We start from the raw sequence: 27,764 nt of genomic DNA on the forward strand, positions 1-27,764 counted from the left end.
CTGAGAGTGAAGGCAGAGGTATCAGTGTTTAAGTAAATTGCTATATAGCTATATTATTAGCTTTAAACTTACAGGAACTTTACTAATGGTCCTGAAAACTCATGAGTAAGGGCAAACCCACACATTATGCTTAAATCAAGTTTGTATAATTTAATTGAGGCTTACATTAAAGGCTTAAATATGTAAACAAATCTTCTACATGTGGATTTGAAGAACTTTGACTCATTTCTTGGAGTAAGATGTTGCCACTGCAAATGTAGGCATTTTTTTCTTGATGAATATGTTTTTGCTAACCTTTTTTTATTTTTTTTTTAATTTTATGGAGCTGACCTCAAAATAATTTTTCAATAATCTTTCTATTACATTAACCAATTTGTCAGGAATCTATGTGGCATAGTGGGTAATCATAGCATTGTGCATTTTTTTGCATGATAGACCTTAGCCTTGTGCTAAAGTATTCTGAAACAATGAATAGTTTTTAGACCCAAAAGGCTGCTCTGTAGAATTATGAGAACCTAAAAAAAAAATAAAAAGAAAGGGGGGAAAATAAAAGTGAAAACTTCATTTGCTAAAGAAAATACACTTTCATTTTCACCCACAAGGTGGTGCTACTTCCTCAATTTAAAGCACAATTTTCCTTTGTAAGCATTATAAAAATGGCATTTACCAAATTAATCCCTATAGAAAGGGTGAAGGAGGAGTCCTACTAGTGCCTTTAAAATAGCATTTAATTGGCATTTAATTGGCATTTAAATGACATTTAAAGGACATATGGTCCTTGTGCTGGCCCTCTGCAGAAAACTAGGATACATCCCTGACTGAATTCAGGCATTTGCTAATTTGTGTGACAGAAATAACCTTTTAGTGCATATGGTCACTGCCAGCTCTTCAGCAAGTCATGGTGCTCCATCTGAGTGGGTTTCAATTTCTTTCTGTGCACCACAAAACTATTATTTAGCAAATTTCAAAGTTTTATATCGAAGTAAGTGTACTGAAGGTTGGTCATCTGCACAGATACAACTGAAATTTAAGAAGAGTGAAGCTGCCAGTGTGTGGCTGAGAATCCATCTGACCCATTCATTCAATATTCTTTTTAGAGCCATTTCAGAAAAAGACCTTTTGGGATACTAACTATGGTTTATTATTCTTTTCACCTTATATAGGTGAAAACCTGAAAGAGAAAGAAAAATACCCAATGGTTTGTGCAGCACTTTGTCTGTATAATTATCTTGAAATCAGATGCTGCAAGAATAAGAAATGGCAAAAGAGGCAGTCCCTTGGCAGCTCTCTGTCCCCATGCTTGGCTCCTCTTGCTCATCCCCACTGGTCCCACTTTGCCCTGACGTTCTCCAAGAATCTTCTACCTGCTTCCCTGGTTGTTTGCCCTGTCTGCTTCCCCTCACACTCATTTGGTAGCTGCTTCCTCTGTGGTCACCCCCGAAAAGTACAGGGGAGCAAAAGAGCATGGAGTGTGTCCCTGCCTTTACTAGGGGTTCAAGTACCCCAAAAATAGGATGTAATGATGCAAAAATATTGGACAAACTTGACATGTGCATCATTACTAGTGCAACACATGAAGAAACTGTTTTACTTTACTAAGAATAGAGGTGTAAAGTGTTTTATCATGGAAATCTTAGTTTTTATTTAAGATGGAAAAATCAACCTTTCATTCAAGTGAATTGTCTGAGCGATTCCTGCTGAAAGTCAAAACACGTAACCTCCTACACCTCTCAAGCAGTCTTGTGAGGCTTATTTCAGACTGTAACCCAAAACTGCTTCCCTTCACATGGATAGGAACAGAAGTGTGACTAACTCAAATACTTTTAAGCATTTTTATTGCCCAACAATTTCTTCTGAAATGTAGAAGCCTTAACACAGGTGACAAAGCATGAATCCACCTCTAACCCAGGAAGCAAGTCATTGTCTCAGGGTAGTTCCGCACTCACACCCTGGCCAGGTGATACAGTGTCATCGGTGTGGCAACCCCATATTCTGGAGGGAACAAGTTATTCACCACCTGGGGCATGTCACCATCCCTGTGGGTGTCAGAAGAGATCCTGCAACTCAAATTGCATCAGTGTGGGATTCTGAGTGACTCACAGCAGTCTGATGACTCTGTACCTCATTTGTTTAGGCGGGCTGCAAGCCCAAGGATGTGTCCCAGCCTATGTCATGCAGGTTGCTTCTCCTGTTCCTTATGGGAGTTCCCCACATGCATAAGCTGCCTATGCTTGAAAAATAAAAATTATGTTAAAGATGAGACATGACATTTTATGGAAAATTACTGTACTACTTCCTTGAAATCTGGAGTTGATCTTATGTGGCAAGGCACTTGGATTTTGCCAGTTATGTAAGATGTAAAATTTCATTTCTTTTTTACTAAAATGGCAACAAAGGGAAAGTAAATAGAGGGAAGGGAGAAAGAAAACAGAAAAAGCTTTGAAATGAAGATTTTTAAAGTAGTGCTTAATTGAGTTTAATTTGAGTTAAAGCTTATTAAAAACCTCAGTATGTCATATTTCTGTGTAGTTCCATTTTATATTATCATATTTTTAATAGTATATAATATTTTAAAGGAAATAACCTCTCTTGATATTCTTTAAAGTCATAATTAATGCTTCTTCTGTAAAAAGAAGTATTAGTTTGAGACATTTTCTTTTGTATTTCACACTAAAAATCGAATCATACTTCCTTGTGAATCAAAATAAAGCCTTCTGTTAAGCAGGGAAACGAACAAGACATAGTGAAGGCACGAAAATATAGCTTCTGTGTCTGGATAGCTTTAGGAGCACATGATCCAAACTGTGATCGTCAAACCAGGAAAGACATTTGCATTTTTGGTCTTATTTTCCTCTCTCCAATTTATGGAATTTTTTTCCTCCTTTTTAATCTAGATCTGATTATTTGGGACAAGTTTTTATCTTGCTGCACTAAGCTAAATATAGCAGTGTTAAGGTGATCTGCCTGGTGAAGATGGAATCTCAGACAGAAAGCAGAAAGGACTGGGAGAAAATACTGCAAGGAAGGAAAAGAAGCTGGAAAGGAAGTTCATACATGAGAAGGATGGTAATTAGAAAGGCCTGTGTCAGAGGCTTGAGGTGGCATTTTCCCCACCACTGATTGCTACTGCCTCTTTGGAGCAAAGGGCTGCTGAGCCCTGCACACACAGCACCCCCAGGCTGCCAGGAACATCACCTGTGTGCTCTCTGTTGTAGGGGGGTGTAACGAAGGTGTGCGGTGCCAGTGGGGCATGGGTGCTGGTTCTCTGTTCCTCTTTCCACGAAGTTTCATCTTCAGCACTTTTTAGAATCCTTCCTCTTTCAGTTCTCCTACCCAGAGAGCTTTTAAAAGGCCAGGGGGCATGACCAAAGTGAGCACTTCTGCAAATATCTATATTTATGATATTTCTACTAGCTGACAAACAAGCTTTTGACAAGATTTCATGTATCTGAATGTTCAACAGAGAAAAGGATGGAATAATTTCAAAAAGCCAAAAGTGTTGATTTTAGCAGTAGCTTACTGTTACCCTCCCTACTTACCCAAGTTTTTGTTAACAGCACAGACTTTAGAAAACAAATCTAAAGTGTGAGGTGTGTTTTGTGCACAGCGTGTTTCTGACTGTCACTTCTGTATGCACACACACCCACACACACACAGAGAAAAACAAAGAAAGCAAACTTATTCTTCACAAGTTTTTTCTCGATTGTTGTCTTATTATTTTCTATTAGCATTCAAAAGTACTTATTGTTGGAGTTAAAAATCTTCTCTTTCAATTTGAAGAAATAAGTTGATCTCCTGAGGTTTTTTAATGACCCTGCTTGCTTCTTTATCATATAAGAAAACACATGAAAATTGATGAGATGTGACTCAGCCACAGGCCTCAGCTTCTGCTTTCTGGCTGTACAACAGAAACAGAAGAAAGTTGCCATGCAGAAGTATGTGGGTAGTCATGGCTGTTCTTTAGCTTCCTCTTTAGTCAATATAAATTGACATTTTTTTTCTCCTTATTAATTTGTCTCCTGCTGTTGCCTGAAAGTACCGTCAGTCACACAGGCCTATGAGTCAGCCACCTCTCTGCATGAAGCTGAACAATAAATTCCATTTCTTCCTCCTTGCCTTTAAATATAGCTTCGTTCCTCTGTTCCACTGGAGCAAGGTCTGTTATTTATTCTCTTCCTGTGTGGTTGGGTTATCAACTCTCTTTGGTGTGACAAGGAAAATTAATCTGCATTCATAAAAAGAGTAAATCCACACATCTTTTTCTTAACTGGTGCCAAAATAATGGCAATATCACAGAAAAATAGATGAGGAAAAGTTATTTGAGTAAAGTGTCCCTTCAGACATCAGTGTCTCAGACCTGGTAAATTATATCTTCAGACCCCATGTTTCTGTTTGACCAAAGAGCAGGGACACCATAGATCTGATTTTGTGAGAGTTGTTAATAATGCATTAATTTCTCCAAAACTGTGTTCTGAGAGTGGTAAGCGTATAAATATTTGTAGGCTTTGAGATTTAAACACATCTATCTTTTTATTGTAAATGAACATTGCCAGAGTAAGATCCCTGAGAGCAAAGGCCCAGCATGCCAAATGTGTTCTCAGGAGCTCCTTGCAAGAAAATTAAGATTGGCCAAACCACTGGGTAGATCCAGAGAATGTTGCTGAAGAGCAGGCTCTTTACATTTACCTATGGAATTAAACATTTGTGGAAATGCAGAGGCATTGATGTAAGAGGTTCAGTCTTAAATTAATTTTTTGGTTCTTTAGAAAACATAAGGAAAGTGAAGGAAGATTGTCTTGAATTTCTCATTATCAGTATTAGAGTAAGCATCAGATGTTTCTTGGGCAGAACATCTAACCATATTGCAAAATTTCCGTGTAACACTATTAAACCCCTGATCTTTCTCCTGATGAAATCAGATTGCTAGCCCAAACTTCACATTGGTGTTGACTGGTTTGTAACTGCCCTGGTATACACAGGTCTGACCTTTTTTTCACCTTAAAGCTGTGCTACATACATTTTTCAGAGACACTCCTACTTGAAAGAGTTTCTGTATATATGTGTATGTATGCATGCTTTGTCATCTGGGGGTTGTGTTGGCAGTTGCCTCCAAACAAAACACATGGGCTATGTTGGATTTGGTCCTGCAGGTTGAGGGAGGAGGTTATGACTCTGGGCTGGATACTGGGTACTGGCAGCAGGGACCAAACACTTTTCTGGCAGAGGTGACCTAAGCATCCTTAGCTTCAGCCAGACTTCACTAAAAGCCTGGCACAACAGGTTCCCCCAAAAGGTGATGGTGATAAGAATTGACAAAAAGGTGGCTGACAATTGGTACCAGCAGGCCAAACTTGTCCCTGTCCAAAGAGAAAATTGGGAGAGGCAGCTTATTCTGTCTCATGGTTAGCTAGATAGGTTCAGGGTGTGTTTTAGTTGTGGTTTATCTAGCCATAAAATCAAATGGCTATTGTTTATGATTAATTGCGTTCAGAAAGGCAAGAGAGGGACCAAATCCTTTAACCATTGAAGGGATGGATTTATAAAAGTACATAATGCTTAAAATGTGGTTCACTAATACTTTCAGAAGTAGCAAACCTGGTTCAGTGCAATCAGTCTTTCACCCAATGATAACTAGATGTCTCACTTCACCGAAATTGCCAGTAAATGAGAATGAAATATTTGAATATTTTTACAGATATGGACGCTTGGTACTAAGAGGCCCAATCAGTTCAATTGTTTTAACAGCATCAGTAAGTGCCTGTCTGCATTTTTAGGCAATGATGTGACTTGGAAATCGGATAAGCCCTCTTACTTCACATGAACTTTAAATAAAGTGGATTCAGGAGCAAAATTCAGTTCTAGATACATGTATGAACTTGAAATTAAAGCCATAGTCCACAGGTCTAATTAATCTGACAACATTTATTTTTAAAATGGTTCTTGAAAGTTAGACTAATACTAGATTATTCCCATGCTCCTTTTCACCCTTTTTTTTCCTAGCTATGAAGCAAAAGAAGTTATTCTGTAGGGAGTGTTGAATTTTTTAATAAAAATCTTTAAATTAATTTTGTTATTAAATGCATATTCTGGGTAGAATTGTTATGCTACACCAGTTGTTAAATTACATGTGAGTTTTTAGAAGCCTTTATTGTTCCAAATACATTTGTGACATGGGTTTTAATATATTTTAGGACTTGGTCTTTTTCTTAAAGTCTTTAAACACTGATGTTAATAATTACTTGGAAATTAATTAGAAAATATGCATTCTAATTATTTTGTCAATAGTTTGAAAAAAAACAAACCCAAAACTCCAAATCAGATCAGTTCTGTATTTGAGAACATATTACATTTTATTCAACCCACATACCTACTGGGAGTTCCTGAGGCATTTCTTGCTTGATGCATTGGAAGCTGAATTACAATTCACAGAATCACTAGGTTGGAAGAGACCTAAAAGACTGAGTCCAACCCATTTATCAATAATACAATTGTAAATAAAAATATTCTTAGATACATAATGAGAAGCTGAAGACAACTGAGCTTTCTCTCCACCTCTAAACAAATGCTGTTTTACATAAAATATAGCATTCTCTCTCAAATTCCTTCTACTACAAAGAACTTGGTTTCACTTCCAATTCAAATAAAACCAAAGCAGAAGTGTCTCTCTGAATTATTTATCCAAATGTGTCTCCTTACAGTTCCCCCTTGTCTGATGCAGCCGATCACTCCTTCTGTTCCCCAGAACATTTTCTGCATGGCTGGCTGCCAAGAAGGAGCAGGACCTGGGAAGATTCCTGATGTACATGCCCACCCCCTGAGTTCAGGGTGACAGAGCAAGGCTGCTCTGGGCTTTTATTTTTAGCAAAAGTTTTTATGGCACAGGAGGGAGGTTGGCAGGAGCTAGACTGCAAATCCTGGTGTCATTCTCCTCTCCGTCAGAATTATATATAGACAGACAAGCATCCTTTGTCACATGGTGGGAATCAATAGCTTCTGACTCATGGCAATTGTTGCATCTCCATTTCCCTAATACTAAGTGAAATTACAATAGCAAGTGAAACAAATAATATTTCAAATTTCGTTTTCTTTGCCACTTTAATAAGGGAAAGCAGTTTTTACTATTGGTTTATCTAAACTGTTTTTTCCACCCTTCCACTCTATTTTAAATGTATTCAGCTCTATATTTTGACTATAGCAAAGATTTTACCTACAAATGGATATAACCCAAATACATGTGAATAGCATGTGCATATTTTACTCTTACAGACTGATTTGTTATTAATATTTAATTGGGAAGTTATTCTTCACATGGTATTTTTGAACAGAGAGTAAAAAGAGATTAATGGGAAAAAATCCTCACAAATTATGCCTCTGTTTTGCTTCATATTCTGAGTGCAGATAAGAAAAAAAATGAAATGTTTAAGTGAAATGAAATGAGATCTAGAAGAAGAATGAACGTAATGGGGAGGGTATATAACTGCAGATTTGTCAAGGCTGAGCTGCACAGAACTGAGGGTCCAAGGGGATGCTAACCCTTGCAAAAAGGGTGTATTAAGGAGGAGGTGGGCAGTACCTGCAATAGCAGCCACCCTCCAAAGAAAAAATAATCTAGAAACACGTGGAGAAAGAGGCATTTCAAACAGGTGTCAGATTGGCCTCTACTTCCGAGCCTACAGGCTGAGATAAGTTGGCTTAAAAAAGAGATGGATGTAAGGCCAAACATGAAAAGCTGTCTAATTTTACCCTTTGTTCTATAATCTATTTTAGGCAAATAGATGGCCCTTTGTTTTGAGTGAGGTGTTGCTGAGATCTGGCAGGTGCTCAGGAAGAGCAGTGCTTGCTGGCTGGTGCTGCTGGCTGTGCTCTGGATGGGACCCTGAGCTCTGCTGGGCTGTGGTCAGTGCTGAGGGTCGCCTACCTCAGCAGTGCTGCAGGGCTGCACTTCTGGCATGCCTGGGACAGCTGCTAAGTGCACCCTCTAGCAGAACTACTGATGATACTGGCTAACAGTCAGTAATCAAAAATTATTTCAGCATTTCCCATTGTGGGAGTGATGTCTAAGTCCTCACTGACCATATAGATGTGAGCAAAACCCTGACTGTCTGTGCAATTGCATGCCCTCCTGACAGCAAACATCAGCCAGACACTTGAGAATGGCTCAGGTTTCAGATACCATCTCAGAAATCAACTCATTGGTGGGAACAACCTGCTGAGTAAAGGCCAAGAAAAAAGGGAGTTATGCTGCAAGCTGAAGAACCAGTGCAGGGGAGATCTTCTGTACCTCAGCCTTGGGAAACCTCGGTTTGGAGCTCAGTCAAGGATGAGACACAGGCCCATAGGAAGCTTGCCTTTATTATTTTTCCAAGGCTCAGGGAGCTACTTGTTTCCTATTTAATCCAAATAGTTTTGCAGATTCGGAGACAAATGTGGCAACAACAATAACAAAAATGTCTGTAGTTGTTCCAATAATTCTTTGTACTTGTTTCCTGTATTTGTTTCTAATTTAATACTTAAATGGCAGCAGTTGTGCTTGACAAGATGAGGAAACCCAGGGTTTCCTTCTTTTACACTTCACAGTTCCCACATGGGGATATGGACATTTTTCTCCTCTTAGTCTGCATTGTTAGGACACACAAATGCCCTTTAGCATCTAGATAGTCCCTAGCTCTACATAGGGACTCTTTCTACCCATCCCTGATGGGGGCTTCACTGGTCGTGGGGATGGCATGTTGAAGCTGTTGTCATGCTGAACTACTTTAAAAGCCTCTTCATAGAGCTGTGATATCACTGGTCCCTTCTGCCCTTCTTTGGTCACTCACACCATCCCATGGCAAGCAGACACTGGGATCAGGGAACAGTGGTCCCTGGGGTCAGCTTCCATGTGTCATGTTCAAGGAATAGCAAAGACTGAGCACTTCATATTTAGTTTTAGGGAGGATTATGAACAAATGATAGAATCATTAAACCAGTTTGGAAAATATCGTCCCTGGGGAACACCACTAGTGAATAGCTACCAACTGGATTTGAGTCCATTCACCACTAATTTTTGGACTCAGCCATCCAACCAGTTTTTAAAATAACTCTTCCTGAAGTATTTTGTTCGCTTGGTTTTGCCAGCATTCCCTCTTCTCCCTGTGCTGCAGTGACCTACATGTCCCTTCTGCTAATGCCTGTCACTGCTGAGTCCAAAGTGTGTAACTCTCAAAACACAACTGAATTCCTCTCAAACACCAGTCTGGTTCATCCCATATCAGGTCATAAATGCAGGCGATACAAAATTATTACAGAAAGGGCCCAGATGCTTACAAGTAATAAATCTACCTTTTAAATCTATTTATTTTCTTATTTTACAATTGCATGGTGAGTGTTTAGGTAAAATTCTTCTCTCCTCTTCAAACGCCCTCAGTTTCTCATTAGTTAAAAGGCCACTCATTAGGAGGAGCACATTCCTGGGACAAACACATCAGCTGTTGTAAATTGTTTCAGCAAAGTTTTCAGCTATTCATTGATTTTATAGAGGTAAGTGTCATGTTATTTACTCAATTACCAGTCAGTAAAGACAAAGTTTTCACTTCTGCTTGTAGTCTACCAGTTAGGAAGGATTTATCTGTTGTTTTCTGTATCATGTCAATTCTGGACTATATTTTATTTCTTTGTTTGTATTTTTATATGTCAAATAGCTATTTGGTGCTTAACACTCCAATGTGTAACAGCAATTTTAGGTTAGAAAACTGATACAGAGATGCTGTTTGTGAATAAAATTCGCATTTCAAAAAAAGAAAGAAAAAGACTAATGTTTTGACTTTAAGGATATTTTTGAATTTGATTTATCAGTTTAGTACTTAAATGCACTGGGCTGTGCATACAGCACTGCTCAACCAGAGGGCAGCTAATAGTATGTTGTTCAGGTATTTAATCCCATATGAATAATAGAAAGCACTTATTTCATTAGAAGAAAAGCATTCAAGGGAATTTCAAAATGTCAGTCACACCTATGAACAATGAATTTTAAAATAATCTCAAGAGGAACCCAAAAAAAGATGCAGTTCTTTGAAAATAAGTTCTAGTCATTAATGATTTGTGTCAATGTATTGTGCTGGGTTTTTGTAGAGCTAGAGGTATTTTAAATTCATTTAGTTGAAACAATGTAGACAATGGACTAAGCTGTGTATTTGCATGCTAATAAAGTGTAAAGTTAATTTCACCTCAAATGCTTTACGCATATTTTCCAAATTGTATTTTTTCTGTCGTCAAAGTGTAATATTCCCTTTTTTACTATCCAAAGAATAGTAATTATTTACTGCAAGCAGAGATTTACAGTGGAAATACACAAATGTTTTAAGAGTTTGCCAACATATTAGGATTTTTTAGCTGACTAAAGGATACATTTTTCCTCTCACAAGATTATAAATGCTTAATAACTCCATGAATTCAACTGGAGTATTTCCAGATTTATAGCCCTCAATTAATTTCAATTGAATTTTCTTGAATTACACTATCTGAAAGCATAATTTATCTTTGTGTGAGCTAAAGTTAATTTAGCTTAGGGCATTTTCTCAAGAATAAGCCAAGGCCTGATTGTAGGCATTCTCTGTGTTATCAATTTGACTTAATTTTCTCTCTTATAAGTGCTTCTAATAACAATAAACCTTTCAGAAAATGAATGTGTGAATTTAGCAGATGGTGTGAAAGAAGCTAAACTATTTTAAATGCTTTGCAACAATGTAAACTCATGTATTATTTATTGTACAATATTTCCCATTCATACATTCTTATAAGCTATTAAAATTCCATGCCAGAAGGTAGGATGTATTCTATTAGTACCAATTAATGTTCGTGGTCTTCAGTTAAGAATTTTTAGTAGTAAAATTAGAAGGAAAATCTATAAAAAAAGGTGAGAACTTCTTTGCAGAATGCCGGGGATTGGCACTTTAATTTTCACCCATTGAAGGTCAGAGTCAGAAGAGTGTTCTGAACAATACTGAGGACATTAGTCTTTATTATTCAGGGAATTAAGGCTTTAACAGCTCTAATAATCAATACGACTCCTCTAAAGTGTATAACCCACCAATTTATTTTCCCCCTTTATTCTTTGCATATGGAGAATAAATAAATATTACATAAATTGCATGTAAGTTCCTACTTTTGACATAAATTTTGCAACTTTAAATATTCAAATATTTTTTCCTAGAATACCTTTGTCTTCAGTTTATAATGCAGTAGAAGCAGATGGACTGGAATAGAAAATAACAATGCATCAAGCTTTTGCATAAAAATATTAGATCAGTGATTCATGTATTAGATGTAAGCTAAATTCATGTATTTGATATATAAAATGGTATAATACTCCAGATGTTACATAGTTTCTTCTATCCACAAAATACTTCTTTTACTCAATCCTTCAGTAACTGAAAAATTGTTTGTGGCACATATATATTTAATCTCCATCTACTGCACAGACAGATTTAAACCACATTACTTTATGTTCCCCTAGTATTCCAAGTGTCATCAATAATCTACAGTGATTTAAAATGACAGCACAATCTTTTAAGTAGGATAATACAAGGAAACATGACCTGTATCTTTATTTTCCCTCTGTCATTGTTCTTGCTGGTACTAATGAAACAGCTTGGCATAAGAAACAATGTTCGTGAACATGTGACAGTCTGGCCTCTAATAACTAGAGACAAAGGTAGATGAGGATACACCAGGACATGGGAAGCACTAAAATGCTTATTTTTACTAATTTCAGGCTCCATGGGAACAATATCTTCTTAATACCAATTTTCCCCCTTTCATTTCCATGCTTCCTTGCAGTCTCCTATCTCAGTTTAAGGCACGACACAAGTTGCAAATAACAGAAAGAATAAAACAGGAAATGCCTAAGTAAAACTCTGTCCAAAAAATTATTTGCTGTAAATCTGTGATAAGCACTAAAGAATGTCCTCTGTCATTTTCCATTTGCTTTTACATGAATAATCCACAGTTCCCAAAAACAACAGCAATGATAGCATATGCCTGGATCCCCATCTCCTTGGTCTTTGAATTTCTTTTCATATAGTATGCAGGAAAATAAAGAGATGCTACTCCATGCTTTGCAACCTGGTATTTATGCTCACCTATTGGAAGTGAACCGTAATATGTCAATCATAGGTTCATTTCTGAACTTTGATCTTTTAGGAAGATTACAAACATAGAATCATCAAATCAAAGAATTATAGAATGGTTTGGGTTAGAAAACATCTTAAATATCATCTAGTTCTGACCCCCCTGTTATGGGCAGGGATGCCACCCACTAGATCAGGTTTCTCAAAGCCACATCCAGCCTGGCCTTGAACAATTCCAGGGATGGAGCACCCATAACTTCTCTGGGCAACCTGTGCCAGAGCCTTATCACCCTCACAGTGAAGGATTTGTTCCCTGCATCTAATCTAAACTTCCTGTCTTTCAGTTTGAAGCCATCCCCCCTTGTCCTTTCACTACATGCCCATGTAAAAAGTCCTTCCCCATCTCTCTTGTAGGGCCCCATTAGGTACCAGGAGGCTGCTCTCAGGTCTCCCCAGATCCTTCTGCTCCCCAGGCTGAGCATCCCCAACTCTCTCAGCCTGTCTTTATGGGAGAGGTGCTCTGAGCATCTGAGCATCTTCATAACCCCCTTCTGGGTACACTGGAACAAGTCCATGTCCTTCTTACATTGGGGGTCCTGGAGTTGGATGCAGCATTCCAGGTGGGGTCTCACAGGGCAGAGGCAGAATCAGCTCCCCTGACTGCTGGTTGTTATCCTCTTCATGCAGCCCTGGCTGTGGTTGGCTTTCTGGGCTGCAAACTCAGGGTGACGGGTCATGTTGAGCTGCTCATCAACCAACACCCCCAAGTCCTTCTCCCCAGGACGTTATTGTCCTTCTGTTCACTTTTTAACTTGGGATCTAATCTGAGAAATATAACTGGAGAATTACAAAGATATATGAGTTAAGATACTAAAAACTGGTGATTGTGGGGTTACAGTGGATGCTCAATCTCTCTCTAATTCAGTTTTACATTTTGGACCACAGAAGGTTTCTGGATAGAAAATACTTCTGTTAAGATGGCATTCTCTGTCCATTTTTCCATGTTACTAATACAAGCCATTATTCAATAAAAACAGGAAAAACAAGACTTTTTGCATAATTTTCAAACAGAAAAATAACAACAGAGTGAGATCAATACAGAGGCAGGCTGGACAGATTTGGTCATTCCTGGATTTTGTAAGAAAACAGAGAAATATACAAACTTGTGTAAATAAACACATTATAAATACATATGATATGCATATAAATTATACCTCATAGGGAATAATGTATTTATGCACAAAATTTCTAAAATTATTTGCAAGCAACTTTGAAATGTGATTTTGTTGCAAAAAACCCCTTAAATACAGTTGCAGTGTATGTATTTCTTAGCTGTAGTAATAATTTCTACACCAAATGAGGTCAGCCTACATTCAAAAAAGGACACTTCTACCTGCCAATTTTGTATGTTCCTCCGTGGAATTCAAACAATTCAGTTTCATTTTTTCCCTCTTTGCCATCAGATTTTATTTCTTTTCTTAGAAAAATAATTTCCCATGAATACGACAAATGCTAGTTAAAATTTATATACCATGAAACAAAGTGTAAAGTATGCTCAGCAGTTGCTGGACAGGAGTCAATAGCACATTTGAGACGATGAAAAAAACCCTGGAAAAATGTTGTAAATCTGGTTTAGATCACATAGCATGACTCTTTTGTTGAAAAAAATCACCTTTCCCCTTTCCTCTATGAGCTAACTGTACCCTTTCCTATTCTGGATCTTAAATTATGTTAATCAGATACTGCTTATGAGGGAATCATAAGTGGCTGTTACCATAGGAACTACAGATTTTTTTTTTTTTTTAGTTTGTTTCTGAATTTTGGAGTAATTATTGAGTTCAAAGACAGATGTGCAACATAATGCATACTTCGCAGATTAAACCAATCATGTTATAGCTAATTGTATGGACCATACTTCCAGTCAGCATATAGATGAGTATAAAATAAGGGGATGAGTTTTATGGGTGTTATGAAGTTGTGTTGTCTGGTTATATGACCAACATAAAAATCAAAATAAGCAGCAGCTGAAACGTCATGTGTTGCAGTACAAAAAATGCTGGAATAATCAATAAAAATCATTAGAGAAAAAGAATTGTCCCTCTAGAGAACACCATTGATCTGTATTGGAACACATGGTGTGCAAATAGGTTTCTTTAGCATGAGGGTCTATATTTTTAATGAATTTTAGGTGGTATATTTTGTAATCAAAATGAGAAATTAAGATGTCTACTTCAGTTGTTTTCAACTGTTTGAAAATCAAAATAGAATGGAATTCTGACTAACAAAAGTTGAGTACAGGTTGGACTAAGCTAACAGCAGTTGCTTGGGAAAAGTAAATGTTTGCAATTTTTTCACAAATTATGAGAGGAATATGAAGGAATTAACTGATCTTTCTTATTCAAGAAATGGCAAAATTCAAACTTACTAAAGGATATATTGAAGTCCAGCGATAACCTGCATCATCCTAAACTACGTAACAGAAACTGAGGCAAATAGAAAACTACATGCTATTTTCTGCAGTGAGAACATGATCCAGAATTTCCTGAATACAGTAAAAGAACCTCATCAACTTCACAAGATTTATGATCAGACCCCATTCCATTCACTTACAAAGAACTCATTTTTGTTTTTAGAATATAGAGCAGAAACTCTGGGGGCATATTCTGCTCAGAAAACACTGTAGTGCCACAGAAAGCTATCTGCATGTTTGAGAAGTTAAACTGACCATGATAATGTGTCATTGAATTAAAAAAAAGAAAAAAAAAGGGAGAATTTGAAGCAAAGTTGATAATGAGCTTCAGGGAGGAATTGTTAGTGTCTGAGCTCATTAAAAAACAGGGATTAAAGCAGTCCAATTAGTGCCCATGCATGAGAGTAAAAAGGACAAAGTCCAAAGAAAGAGCAATGGAAATTGTAATAAAAGATGTTTTGTTCTTGTTTGGAGGTTCCTTCGTGCTTTTGTGAAACAACAGAATTTATTTTCTTGTCATTCAGAACTATAGGCTTTGTCTGCTTCTTTGAAAACTTGTTTCCCCTTTCTTCAGAAGATATTTTAAAGAAAAAGTATCTGTAATTAAATTCCCATCTGCAAATAACATCAGAATTAATTGCAGATTAATGCAACCATATTGGAACTTTTTCAAATAATGATTTTTCTTCTAATTATCTCCCCTTTAAGGAACTGTGTATATGGTAATGTCTCCTGTGTGGAATTAAAAGTAGCACGAAAAGTGAGATGCTTTGCAATGAAATGCAGTGACATGACTTGGACATCTAACAGGTAAGCATGTTATCTGTGCATTTACCATCTTATTTAGATTAATAGAGATAGCTGGGTAGCTAATTCCATGCAGCTTTAAATAAAGAATTTACAGCAACTTTTGGAGGTATCAAGTATTTTCTAGAGGATCCTGAATGACTGCCCTTGACCAGATCCTAACTTCTAAACAACTTGAGCAGGATTAAACAGATTTCTGCCCTTTTTTGTGGGATTCATCTTGCAGGTGCAGAAATCTGCATGTCTAGAGTTGAGCAACATGTTCAACCTTCTTCACAATTTCAAAGGTTTGGTCAATCCAAATCCTGAGAATTATTCAATTCAATTATTATTATCTAATTTCCTGAAATAAGCATTTTCATTTTGTCGCTTGTGAAGTTTTGTCCTGAGTTACCAGCTCTAGGGGTGAACCAGATGGCCTTCAGAGGTCCCTTCCAACTTCAACTACTCCTATTATTTGAACTACTTTTATTATTTAAAGTCTTGTCAGGGACTTTAAAGTCTTCTCAGGTAACAAGAATTGACCAGAAACTAAAAATACATAACTTAAAATTACCCTGCCATATTATCTCCTGACCTAACTGTTATGATTTATTATCTGCAATGTTCTAATGTCTAGGGCTCTCAGACCCATACATAGAACTGTACTGTATTAGTCATAAATATCTAACAAAACAATCTAAGTATATGTACATAATAACACAAGGCTGAACAATCTAGCTTTTGGATTGTGGGAATAGGAAGCTGGGATCTTTCCCCGGATCTTTTCTCACACAGAAATTCACTAAAGGTCTTTTCTTTTTTCCTGGTGCTCTTCCCATTTCATCTGAGCTACCACTTTTTGAGAAAATCACCCTTTTCTTACAGATTTGTTGAGATGTACTGCAAAGCAATCCAGTCCAAATTAAGAAAAATCACTCACCAATGTAAGGAAGATCATTTGCTACATCAAAGAAGAAATGCAAAGTATTGTGGTGCATTCCTCAGTTTGTATAAAACAGGAAGGGAAAGACAGTTTTTGTGGCTTTTTGTTTGCTTGTTTGTTTTTCTCAGCCCATGGCATTACCTAGATGGTTATAGAAGATTAAAGGAAAATGGAGAAGAATATACCAGTTTCAAGCATAAGATTTCCTTCCAATAGATGAGTGCAGTGAGAATAACCTTCTGTCCTTTTTCAGCAGACAGGCTTTTAAGTAGTGCTGGCTTGGTGGCAATGGCCCATTTCACTCAAGGATGTTGTCCTTAGTAGGATCTAGAGGATTCTGGACAAAATTTTAAAACTTGTGTGCTAAATCTCTATTTAAGTCTACAGAACAAGCATTCAGAGAGTGGGTGAGGTAACAATGGAGCACAACTCTCTAGCTTGGTAGTGAGGGCTTACTCCTAGGGAATCCTGCATTTTGGCTTCTTGCACTTCCTGCCCTTCACTCCCTGCCCCAGCCACTCTTCCATGCAAATTGCTTGCTTCTCATCTTGGGAAGGTGCTCTCATATCAGACCACAGGTGAGGGAACTCAATGCTTTTCTGGGACTGAGGATGGAAAAACACTAAACTGAGGCTAGAGAAGGGCTGTTCTGTGGGAGACATAAGGACAAAGTAGAGTTTAAAGGAAACGCAGAGAAATAGGATAGCAGTGTCAAACAGGAAAGATCCATCAAACCCAGAGGATGGAAGAATGGCATGGAAGGACAAATGGCAGAGGAAGAAATCCTGGATTATATAATTTATTAGAGCAAACATATTTTCAAACAAGGCAAAGCTCTACTAGTCTAGAAGAAGAATTCAGTGATTAACTGATGTTAAATGAGGAAATACCAGGGTCAAGTAAAGCTAGACTTTACAGGCAAGGAAAGAAATCACTACAATGGATGTAATAATAGGGGAACGTCCATTTCAGGACATTTAAATTCACATGTCTGGTGCATGAATTGAACCTGCAATGCACACAGTGATTGCAGTGATTTAATATATGCCTAAAATGGTTAATGATAGAAAAATAAGAACTGAGATGATGAACTATGTCATACTATACATATTCATAGAGAAACCTTTTTAATGATCTCTGTATCAAAAAAATTAGCAAAGAAATCTGAATAACAAACACAGGACAGAGCTGAGTTGTGCTTCTTGGTGACAAGACTGGAGCAGAGACAGATTTTGGAGCAGAGGCAGATTCTGGAGCAGCCAGATGTGGACAGTGGGTGAACAGCTGCCCCATGGGGTGCAAAGTAAGGCTATGTCCAGGGTACCAGCTGCCTTGCAGCTCTGGCGGCTCCCAGAGTACTGCAGCCCCAAACCAGTGTGACTGTCAGAGAAAACATCTGACCCTGAAAGGAAAATTTAAGACTAATTTCTGCAAACTAGCCCATTTTTCAAAGATACAGCATGTCCTTTCAGCTAGTTCTGATGTGCTTAATGAAACTTATCTTCTTTAACATACAGATATTTGTCTTCAGAATAAGTAGCTTAGACCACTAAGACATTAGTTGTATTCCTCTTCTAGCCTGTAGATTGATTATTGCTCTTGCATCTATACATTTAGAAAATGAAAATGAAATTCAGGGGTAGATAACAATATTTTCATATCCTGAAACTGCAGAGTTTCTGAGTTGTCTTCATTAATCTGTGTGAGGTAGAAGTGTCTGCCTTTTGTTTAAATTACCTTTCCTGTTGTCCTACAGGTAATAAAAACTGTCACCTCACTGTGATGATCTCCTAGGCAAGTCAGAATGACCATAGCAGAGCTTGTTTGGAAGGTGAAAATTTAATGAGTGCACATTCTTTTTTTTATACTATCATTTTAGGTTATTATATGGCTTTGTAGATATGAGGAAGCAAATAAATGTTAAGGAAAGGTTTGAATAAAGTGTGTGAAGAGACTGGGTGAAAAGGAAGTGAAGTTTCTAGACAGTGTAGCCTATCGAGAAGCTTTTCAAAGCATTTGAAATTAGTGTTAACTTTTACAAGATCACTTTTCTCTCTTTTGTGCTGAGTTTAATATTACCAAAAGCAAATCAAACCAAAAGACATTCCTCTATCACCAAATCTGCCTCCCTGCTGCCCTTCTAACATCTTATCTTGGTCTTGCTTTCAAGGGCACATCATAGCAATTTCCCAGAACAAAACTAACCATGGACGTTTGGGTCAAACAGCTGGCAGTGATGGCCCTGCTTGCTGTGGCTGATGCTGCCCTGCCGAAGCCAGCCCGGGCCCCTCTGGTTCTGCACAAACCCTTCCTGGTGGTTTGGAACGCGCCCACCGAGCAGTGCAGGCTGCGCTACAAGGTGGACCTGGATCTCGGTGTGTTTGACATCGCATCCAACATCAACGAGACTCTCAGCGGAGCCAACGTGACAATCTTCTACCACACTCATTTGGGATACTATCCCTACTACTCAGATAATGGAGATCCCATTAATGGAGGGGTGCCCCAGAACGAAAGTCTTATCAAACACCTGAGCAAAGCGAAGTCTGACATTGACTATTGCATACCCATGAAGAAATTTCAGGGACTTGCAGTCATTGACTGGGAAAACTGGAGGCCCCAGTGGGATAGGAACTGGGGCAATAAAAGCATTTATAGAAATAAATCTCTCGAAATTGTTAGGAGACGGCATCCTCGGTGGTCAGAGGACAAAATCAGGAAAGTGGCTAAAGAGGAATTTGAAAATGCCGGCAGGAGTTTTATGAATAACACCATCCTTCTGGCTGAGCATATGAGACCAAACGGTTTGTGGGGTTACTACCTTTACCCAGACTGCTACAACTACGATTACAAAGAACACCCCCAAACATACACAGGGAAATGCCCAACCATTGAGTCTTTCCGCAATGACCTCCTGCTCTGGCTGTGGAAGGAGAGCACTGCTCTCTACCCTTCTATATACCTGGATTATATACTCAAGTCAAGTCCAAACGCACTAAAATTTGTGCACTTTCGGGTTAAAGAGGCAATACGTGTTGCCTCAATTGCTAGAAAAGACTATGTTTTGCCTGTGTTTGTTTACTCCAGACCATTTTATGCCTATACTTTTCATGTTTTAACAGAGGTAAGCAGACAGACGTCTTTCAAAACTTAGAAATTAGAAAAAATACGTTCTAAAAGCTTTTCCTGTATAAAAGCTCTTACACATTTGTTTTTCATATTTAAGGCAGCCCCCTGAGAGGAGGTACTGTAGTCACAGTACAAAACTCTATGCCTTCCAAGAGTTAATATTGCAGTGGTTTGGTCTACCTCTTTGAGATCACACTCTATATTTTTAATGAAGGTAGTTTAGAAAGAAAGTACAAAGAAATTTATTCCTTAAGGAAGTAATTAATTCTGATATTTTTATTCTTCAGGGCAGCTTGTGAAATGAGCTTGACAGAAAACTATGAAAACTAGCATGGTATCACCAGTAATGTGTGAGTTCAGAATCTGTGGTGGTAGATAGTTACTGTTTTACCTTCAGTTGTTTTCTGAACAGTACAGTAGTAATTTGGAGTGATGCTCCTCTCAGGTTACACTTTTTAACTCACCTGTTTTCCAGTTGCATGTAACCATTTACTTTTGGATGCTTGAAAGATTGCTTTACCACTCTGTAGCCAAGAAAGATCTTTGCACAACCGTAGAAACATATTTGGATTATGCTCCACTACATATTTTCTAATAAGGACAGACAGCATGGGCAGGGTACTCAACATGGGACAGGCTTAATGTGTCCAGACTATACACGTCATCTGTGAGAACAGCTTGGGGTCTGACAGGAACTTGCAGGGTTCTAGAAACCTTCTACATAGAAATCATCCAGAAAATAATGTTCTTGTATTCTTCCATAGCCCTGGAGCCACTGGGATAATTTAAATATGGTTTTGTATGTTCAGGTTTTAGACTAGATTGGAGCTTTTCATTTGACCCATGCCATGCTCCTAAGTGATGCTCACAAAGTTACAAACAAGACATTAAATCTCTGATCTCCAGAAACAATGTGCATGGAGGTGACGAGGAAAGGTGCTGGGACAATGACATCCATGCCTCAGAAAAATTGAGACTGTAGGCACATGGGATAGCCTGATCTCTGGCAGGGACTGGGCCAGGACAACCACAGCCTTGCTCCATTGAGCTGTGCAAGAGCTGTTCCTTCTATTCCAACAGAAACACTACTGACATTCGAGATTTGTGTGCAAGCCCTTCTGCACAAAGGGCGTATGTGAAATTGCACGGTGGAGTCAGAAAAAAATGGTTGTGAGTCAGAGTCACTGAGGGAGAGATACAGGCCTATCAAACCTTCAGAAAGATGAAAGGCCCAGGTCCCAGACAGATGCTGTAGCTCTGTGTGCTGTACCTTTCACCCTGACTGCATCTGGAAATCAGGTGAGTTGTGCATAAGGTGCCTGAGAAATTAGTTCTGCTTTTTATCTTGGAAACAATTTATATATTCTGAATTGGGATCCAAATAATTCTGAAAGGTTTTTGTATTTGCTAGAAATGTGTATAAGCAGTTTGCCATCTGTAGGGTATTTAGAAACTTTCTGCTTAAACAATTCACGACTATGCGTGTGGGAGAGGGAAATCTCACAGTAGCATCTGTGCTTCCTGACTAGATGGCTGTAATCATTAATAAAGCAGGATAACAACTGTCAAATGATTAATAATGGATAGCAATCCTCTTGTTCCCCTATAGATGGTCTTCTCTGATGACCAGGTGTGCATGTGTATAGAGACCAACCCCTGCAACCATGCCAGGCTTGAACTTCTATTGCTGAATACAGAAAACTCCTGTTTGTAACTAAGGCTTTTCAAGATTACAGATATACTTATTTTTCTTTCCTTGGCATGTAACTAGAACTGACTGTCTTGTTTCATCTTGAGCTCCGAAACTGGTGGTTTAGTTCACCTCCTATTCTTTTTAGGTCCAGTGCTATGACTTGGGTGATCTAAATACAAAGCAACATTGACAGATGCTAGAGCCTCCTCCTCCCTGCCAAATCAGGTATCCATTTGGGGACAACCCACCCAGCCTAGTCTTGAGGACCTTAGGTAGTTGCACACTGCCCCCAAAAGCTTGAACAAGAATGAGCATCACAAGGGAATAGGCTCTGTTGGTTTGTTAATCATTTGGACAAATTCCAGTCACCAAGGAACAAATTAGGATTCCCCAGCTAGACAAATACTAAGATATTAATTTAAAATATCTAATTTTTTTTAAATTGCATGTTTTCTTCCATATATGAGGCTTTTATGAAACTCTCAAAGAAGAGCCATGCCATTGAGCCTCCAACAATGCCAAGGTGTGCTATATAAGAAGGGGCACTTGGTTCAGTCCCAAAACCAGGACTGCTGTATCTGAGGCTACTGGTGGAGTTCATGTTCCTCATTCAGTTCTTCATGGAGGCTCCTCCTTATCTCTGGCCCAAATTGGCCACTCTCAGCTATGAGGAGAGGCACATATCTTTCCTTTTATCAAAATACCCAAATGAAGAACAAAACCTTTATTTTCTAACCCTGTCTGTGGCAGAGGAGGAGGAAGCAGATGGTGGTGCCTCCCTCTTTGTATCATCACCCACTGATCAGTGAGCCTGCCTCTGGTGCAGAAGCTCTTGGCTCTGTTCTCTCCTCAACCTCCTCAGAATGAATCCAGCACCCTGTATCAGGCACCAGAAAAGAGTTAAGGAATCAGCAGACCAGAAAGAACAGGGGATCAGAGAGAAAAATTAAAAGTGAGGGTGCAACCTCCTGTCCATAAGTCATTTGGGGAAGAGCCCTTCTGTGTAGATGGCTTTTGAGGTACTGAGCCTGACACATTCATTCAGCAAAAGACATAACTACACCTAGAAATGACAGTCAGAAACCTTATGTCTTTCCTTGTGGCCAGGTTACCTAATTACTAACAAAAAATTATCATAAGATGTAGTTGGATTCCCACTTATTTATCTTTCTCTCCTTTGAACCTTCATTGGTGCAAAGTGAAATGGCATCAGACAGAGATGCCATCTGAGCCCTACTGTTGAAGGTAAGGGTTATCTGGAGGTTGTATCAGACCAGCTGTTTCTATTTCTCACTGCTTCTGGGAAGGACTCCCAGCACTTGACCTTTGTTCCAAAGAATACAAAAAGAGGAAATGTAAGGTATAAAGGAAGTGTTTAAATGAAGTCCTATACAATGCTTTTATGGTGAACTGCTGTTTTCACCCTCTAGCATCGAGCACCTGTGCAGGTGCTGTAAGAGTCCTTTAAGAATCCCTAGGAATAAATAAAATAAAATTCCAATAAATTTTGTCTTAGCCCAAGCTAAGTGCTGAATTTCTCAGTGTTGTCAAGATGGTAGTTCTAGATTGAGGGAAAGTGGAAGAGTAAGTGCCTCAGGGACCTGGGTGTGAAATTATCAGTGCCATTGGACTTTGCACATCTAGAGGTCTGGATGAACTTTAAGGATTTGTTTTGTCAGTTTTATGTCCATATGAATTAGATATGAAGTGCTGTAATATTTTTGTGGATCTGATAAAACTAACAAAAGAAAGATGTGGAATATGGGGTTATAAAAACTAGATTTACTGACTTCTGGTCAAGCACTCTAATTCTCAGAGGTTATTACTTACAAAAAGTTTATTTCAGGATTTTCTCAGGTCTTAGTTCATCCAGCAATGCTATGTATTTCTTGATTATTTATTCTGCGTGTCTAATAAGTTTCAATTAATTTCTTAATGAGATCTGAAATGTGTTAGTGAAAAATCACAACTTTCATGTGACTAATGTAGAATCCCAGTGCAGTCTTTGCATCTGGGTAAACTTCATAAAATGTGTTGCAGATGATGAAGGCCTGGGAACTCTCATTACAAACACATCAGATTGTATTTCACATTCTTCTAACATTTGATATTTTGGTCTTTAATTAACATACTCTTTTAAAAGACCACCTGATTAATTAATTACGTAATTCCCATAGGGAATATCCCTCCTCCTTAACCCCCTTGAAAATAACACCTACAGTCCACACCACTATCTTTAAAAAGTACTACTGGTCTGTATACTTTTAAGAGTAATGACAGTCTCTTAAAACTCTTTGGGTGATCAGCAGCAACATGAGCTTCAAAGACCAGTTAAACTTTAAATCACTCTGAAGTCTACACTAAGAGCCAGTAGGCAAGCTCTACTCTTCCAGACTTTTGCAGGTTCTCCTGCACTTTTTTGTTCAACCTTAGGTTAAGGAAGAGAGCCCCTGCTCGCTCTGAATTCTCTGTAATTGTCTTCAATTCTTCAGTGGATTCTCCCTTTCCCATGACATTTATTTGTGCTTTTTTATATCTCTCAGGCCACAAATATGCCAGGAATGGAAATTCCATAACTGCACATTGATAAATCAACAGGCCCACTTACACAGAGGAATATATTTTTTCGTAGTGATTAATAATAACATGGTTTTTAGGCTCTGTAATTTTGCTTTTCTAAATTTGCTACCACCATACTGACATAATTTGGCTGGTATTTTTTGATAGTTCTCTAGTTAAAGAGTTGCAAAGACTGTATAAAAGACTATAAGTATCTTTTAAAATTAGTTTTCTCTTTGTCAAATAGAGAAATAGTGTAATGCCTGTAATACAAATACTGACCAGGAATTACTTTTTAATCAATTATTGTAGACAGAAATGGTTTTAGATGTAATTGATTATGCTTTGAAATTTGGAGGGAGAAGATCCTTCTTACATATTTTTTAAGATTTAATTGCGTTTTTCTAGACACAATATTCATAATCTCAGAGAATTGCTTTAAGACACTTGCAGGCTACATTGCCATGCTGTTGGCATGGTACTGGTGACTCCTGTTCAATACTCAGGCTGCTCTGGTACAGTTCTATTATTGCTATTGCTACAACTCAGCTCCTTATTGGTTCAATTCTAAAAGGGGACATGGTTAAATCAATATGCAAATGTGTATGCATTTGTTTTTTTTTTTTTTTTCCTCGCTTGGCACTTGTAGCAGGGAGAGAGGTTCATTTTTCAAAGATACGTTTCTTGGACTAATGGCACTCATGCTGGTAAAACAGCAGCCCTGTAACTCTATTGGCATGGCTAAAGCAGTGTGAGTTAGACCCCTGCCTAAAGCCATCAGCTGCCACTAGATACTGTAGGGGTGATCCAGTGATGTGTGATCATACTGACTAGCACTTGCCAAAAATGTTGCCTAGGTAGGATTGGTAATCACTGAAGACTAGTAGATAAAATAGATCAGTAAATTCTTACTCTACTGGCTGGTTGGAGGAACCCTTGTGAATAAACTATAAAGATTTCATTATTTAGTAGGCACACTGATGAATACCACCTATGCAAACCTTTGTAGAGACACAGAAGATCTTTCCTAACTAAACAGTTTAGAAAGTTAGTGGTTTCATTGTGGGGAATATACCGCAGGACCAATGTTGCCTCTGGGGGGAAAGAAAAGTGATGTCCATATCTCAGTGCTTTCTTACTTTCAATTTTGCATATTTGTTTTTATCAAGTGTGGATTTGTCATTATTTTTCAGAGGGATCTGGTCAACACCATTGGAGAAAGCGCGGCTTTGGGAGCAGCTGGAGTTGTTCTCTGGGGCAGTATGCAATATGCCAGCTCAAAGGTCGGTCCTATCAGTTTATCAGTTCTGAGGAATCACCTCAATGCCTCTTGTCTGACACCACACCCTCCACAGCACCTATCTACCTCTATCAGTGTCATCAGCCAACAACTGAGGACAATGGCTCAGTGCTACTTTCAGGTCCCATTAATTCTGTTAGGCTGAAAAGTCCCGTTGCTCCAGAGTAAGTCCCTTTGGCAGGTCACTTATAGCTCAGTGGAATAATGAGTGCATGTGAGGAGGAAGGCATGTTTCAGAAAAATGCCATACAAATAAAATATAAGCACAGCTTGTTTTACAGTGGCTGTTGTCCAGATTGACTAGGAGGGAATGGAATCTGGAGGTGAGGTATTTTCTCCAGTTGCTGATGTTGAAATGTTACATGGAAAACAGTGCCACAAGAAAAGCCCTAGTCACTTCTCCCAGGTTCTCCAGACTTTCATAAATAAACCTTCTTGAGGAGATGGGAGGCAGCAGTGGAGTTTCCCAGGAGGCATGGCAGGATAACCCTCATTCCTAAACCTGGGCTTTGGTGCCCACTCTGCTTTTCATGCAGTCTGCTCTTCTATCCTGAAGTCTCTGGCAAAGTACCACTGACTTGGTCAGAGGGCCCAGGAAATCTGACCTGGAACTTTCTAGTTGCAATTGCAGAAACTTCTGTGCAGTAACTTCTGTGCGTAACATAATTACGAAAATTGTGTGGCTCCTGGTAAACTGAAGGTATTGGAGGGATCAGGGCCAGAGTGGTGACTTAATTTGTGCTTTAAAACCTGTTTGTCTCATGCAGTACTCCTAGTCAGCAGTTACCAGAAACCTTACGTAAGGAACCAGTTAGTGTCAGATATGAACTCTCTCTCTGCTTCCTGGGACTCCTCCCTTGTCTCACACTATATGTTCCTACCAGGCATTCAAATAGAAACTATAGTAGAGGTCAACACTTTTCTAATCTTACACGTGGAAATAAACTCGTTTAAACCACATAGTATGTAAATCCAGCAAGATTTATCTCAATGGATTACTTTAGGCAAGAACAGTTTAGTACTAGCATCTTTTCAGCCATAATAAACTCTGACATGGTGCTAGACACTGAGAAATGTGTCACGGTGTTTTATTATTCACAGGAGAGCTGCTTAACGGTGAAGCGGTACATTGACGGAGCTTTGGGACATTATGTCATTAATGTGACCTCAGCAGCCAAACTCTGCAGCAAAGTCCTGTGCAAGAAGAATGGAAGATGTATCCGCAAAAACAGCGACTCTTCTGCTTACCTCCATTTGTCACCCACTGATTTTAAGATCTGCCACCGTCACTCAGAGAGGGGCCCCAGGTTCCAGGTGACTGGTGAACTCAGCCTGGAGAGTATTGAAGCCATGAAGCAGAGATTTATTTGTCAGTGTTACCAGGGCTGGACAGGAATATTTTGTGAATTGCCTGACCAAAGGCTATTGGAACACTGGGTTCATGTAGTGTTTAGTAAATCAAGAAAACAAAGCCTTTATATCTTTCTCTTAGGAGCCATGCAGCTTCTTCTGCTTTGTTCTACGCATTAAGGTCTTCTAAGGTAGTGCAAGGGAATAAAAATGATTTTATTCTGTTTTAGTAATTTTCCCCTCCTGGAACTCTTTTGGACATTAAAAATTTTGAAAGCATTTTTTTACCAGCTCCTTTATTCCTACCATATATTTCACTCATGTGTTTGACAGAAAAAGGTTCTGTCATTGCAGTGGAGGTTTTACCTGAGGAAAAAAGTTGAATGACGTTGTACAAAGATTCAACCATGTAGAAGTTTAAAAAGAGGAACACAGAACCTCTTTGTTTTGGGGCTGGGTGATTTATCATGGTGACAAGGAGAGTCTTGTGGACCAGGGATCAATGCAGGGACTCTGCAGCTTTTGCTGAAATAAAGTGGTGCATTGTTGAGCAGCTGCACTCTGCCCAGAGCCACATCCATTGATCCTACTGCTTCTTCATAAGCATTGCGAAGAGTATGGAATTATACATCAGCACACAGTTTAAAAAATTTATATTTCAGTATTCTGACCTAATTTGATTCATGTTAGATCTAGAGGTATTAGAATTTTCAGTATTAGTATTCTGCCATCAGTCTTAAAGATACTGTCTGACTGAACATCTCTGCAATTACTTTTAGGTGAGGGGATTCTGGACATGGAGAGCAGTGGTGGCAGCTGGCAACCTGCAGTGCTTCTGCCTGGGCAGGAGATAGGGAAGTGCTTCTTGCTCACCCCAGCCCTTGGGAAGGAGGCATCCTGCTGCCTTTGGAGCTGCTGCAGGCCTTTGCTTTCTGCTGGCTGGTCAGTGAGTGGGAAATGAGAACAGGCTGACAGATCCTACTGTCAGTGTGGGCTTCCCTCAGCAGGTCAGCAGAAAATGAAGAACTCTATTCATTGAAATATTTTGGCTTGAAGCCTTTGGCTTCAGATGGGGACCTCTCTGAGAGTGGTATAGCTTAATGAACTAGTGATTACTGGTTAATTTAGTGTCCATAACATGCTGTTCTGTCAGGCTGTGCCATATCCATTTGCCGTTATTCATTGATTCATGTTCATGTGTGAACAAATGTATTCCATCAAAGACCTATCTGTCTTCCACATAGCCTTTCAAAGTAACAAACAATGGATGCCTTCACTGAATTGAAGACAAGCCCAAGAAATTTCCTACACCACTCTGACTTACTAAAACAATTTTATTTGAGGTTTTTATATGGTGTGTTGGACTGAGTATTGTTCCAGCTCATGGACACAGACATTAATAAGAAACCCACATGTGGGTCTAA

The 27,764-nt window shown here is 38.7% G+C and overlaps 1 protein-coding gene across 1 annotated transcript; it reads left to right on the top strand.

Moving 5' to 3' along the window:
* The first annotated feature begins 9,441 nt into the window (after positions 1-9,441).
* LOC116995714 (hyaluronidase-1-like) lies at positions 9,442-26,553 on the top strand. Its single transcript, XM_033058616.1, has 4 exons — positions 9,442-9,519; positions 18,480-19,433; positions 24,884-24,973; positions 26,092-26,553. The coding sequence occupies exons 2-4, from the start codon at positions 18,516-18,518 to the stop codon at positions 26,518-26,520; spliced, it is 1,437 nt and encodes a 478-aa protein (XP_032914507.1). The 5' UTR covers positions 9,442-9,519; positions 18,480-18,515; the 3' UTR covers positions 26,521-26,553.
* The last annotated feature ends 1,211 nt before the right edge of the window (positions 26,554-27,764 follow it).

The sequence above is a fragment of the Catharus ustulatus genome, chromosome 4, assembly GCF_009819885.2.
Source record: "Catharus ustulatus isolate bCatUst1 chromosome 4, bCatUst1.pri.v2, whole genome shotgun sequence".
In the NCBI taxonomy this organism is placed as follows: Eukaryota; Metazoa; Chordata; class Aves; order Passeriformes; family Turdidae; genus Catharus; species Catharus ustulatus.

Excerpts from the sequence above, each read along its gene's own strand:
- LOC116995714 (XM_033058616.1), top strand. The coding sequence starts at position 18,516 with ATGGACGTTTGGGTCAAACAGCTGGCAGTGATGGCCCTGCTTGCTGTG. Across the intron at positions 19,434-24,883 it reads CTTTTCATGTTTTAACAGAG|AGGGATCTGGTCAACACCAT; the intron begins GTAAGCAGACAG and ends ATTATTTTTCAG. Across the intron at positions 24,974-26,091 it reads TGCAATATGCCAGCTCAAAG|GAGAGCTGCTTAACGGTGAA; the intron begins GTCGGTCCTATC and ends TATTATTCACAG.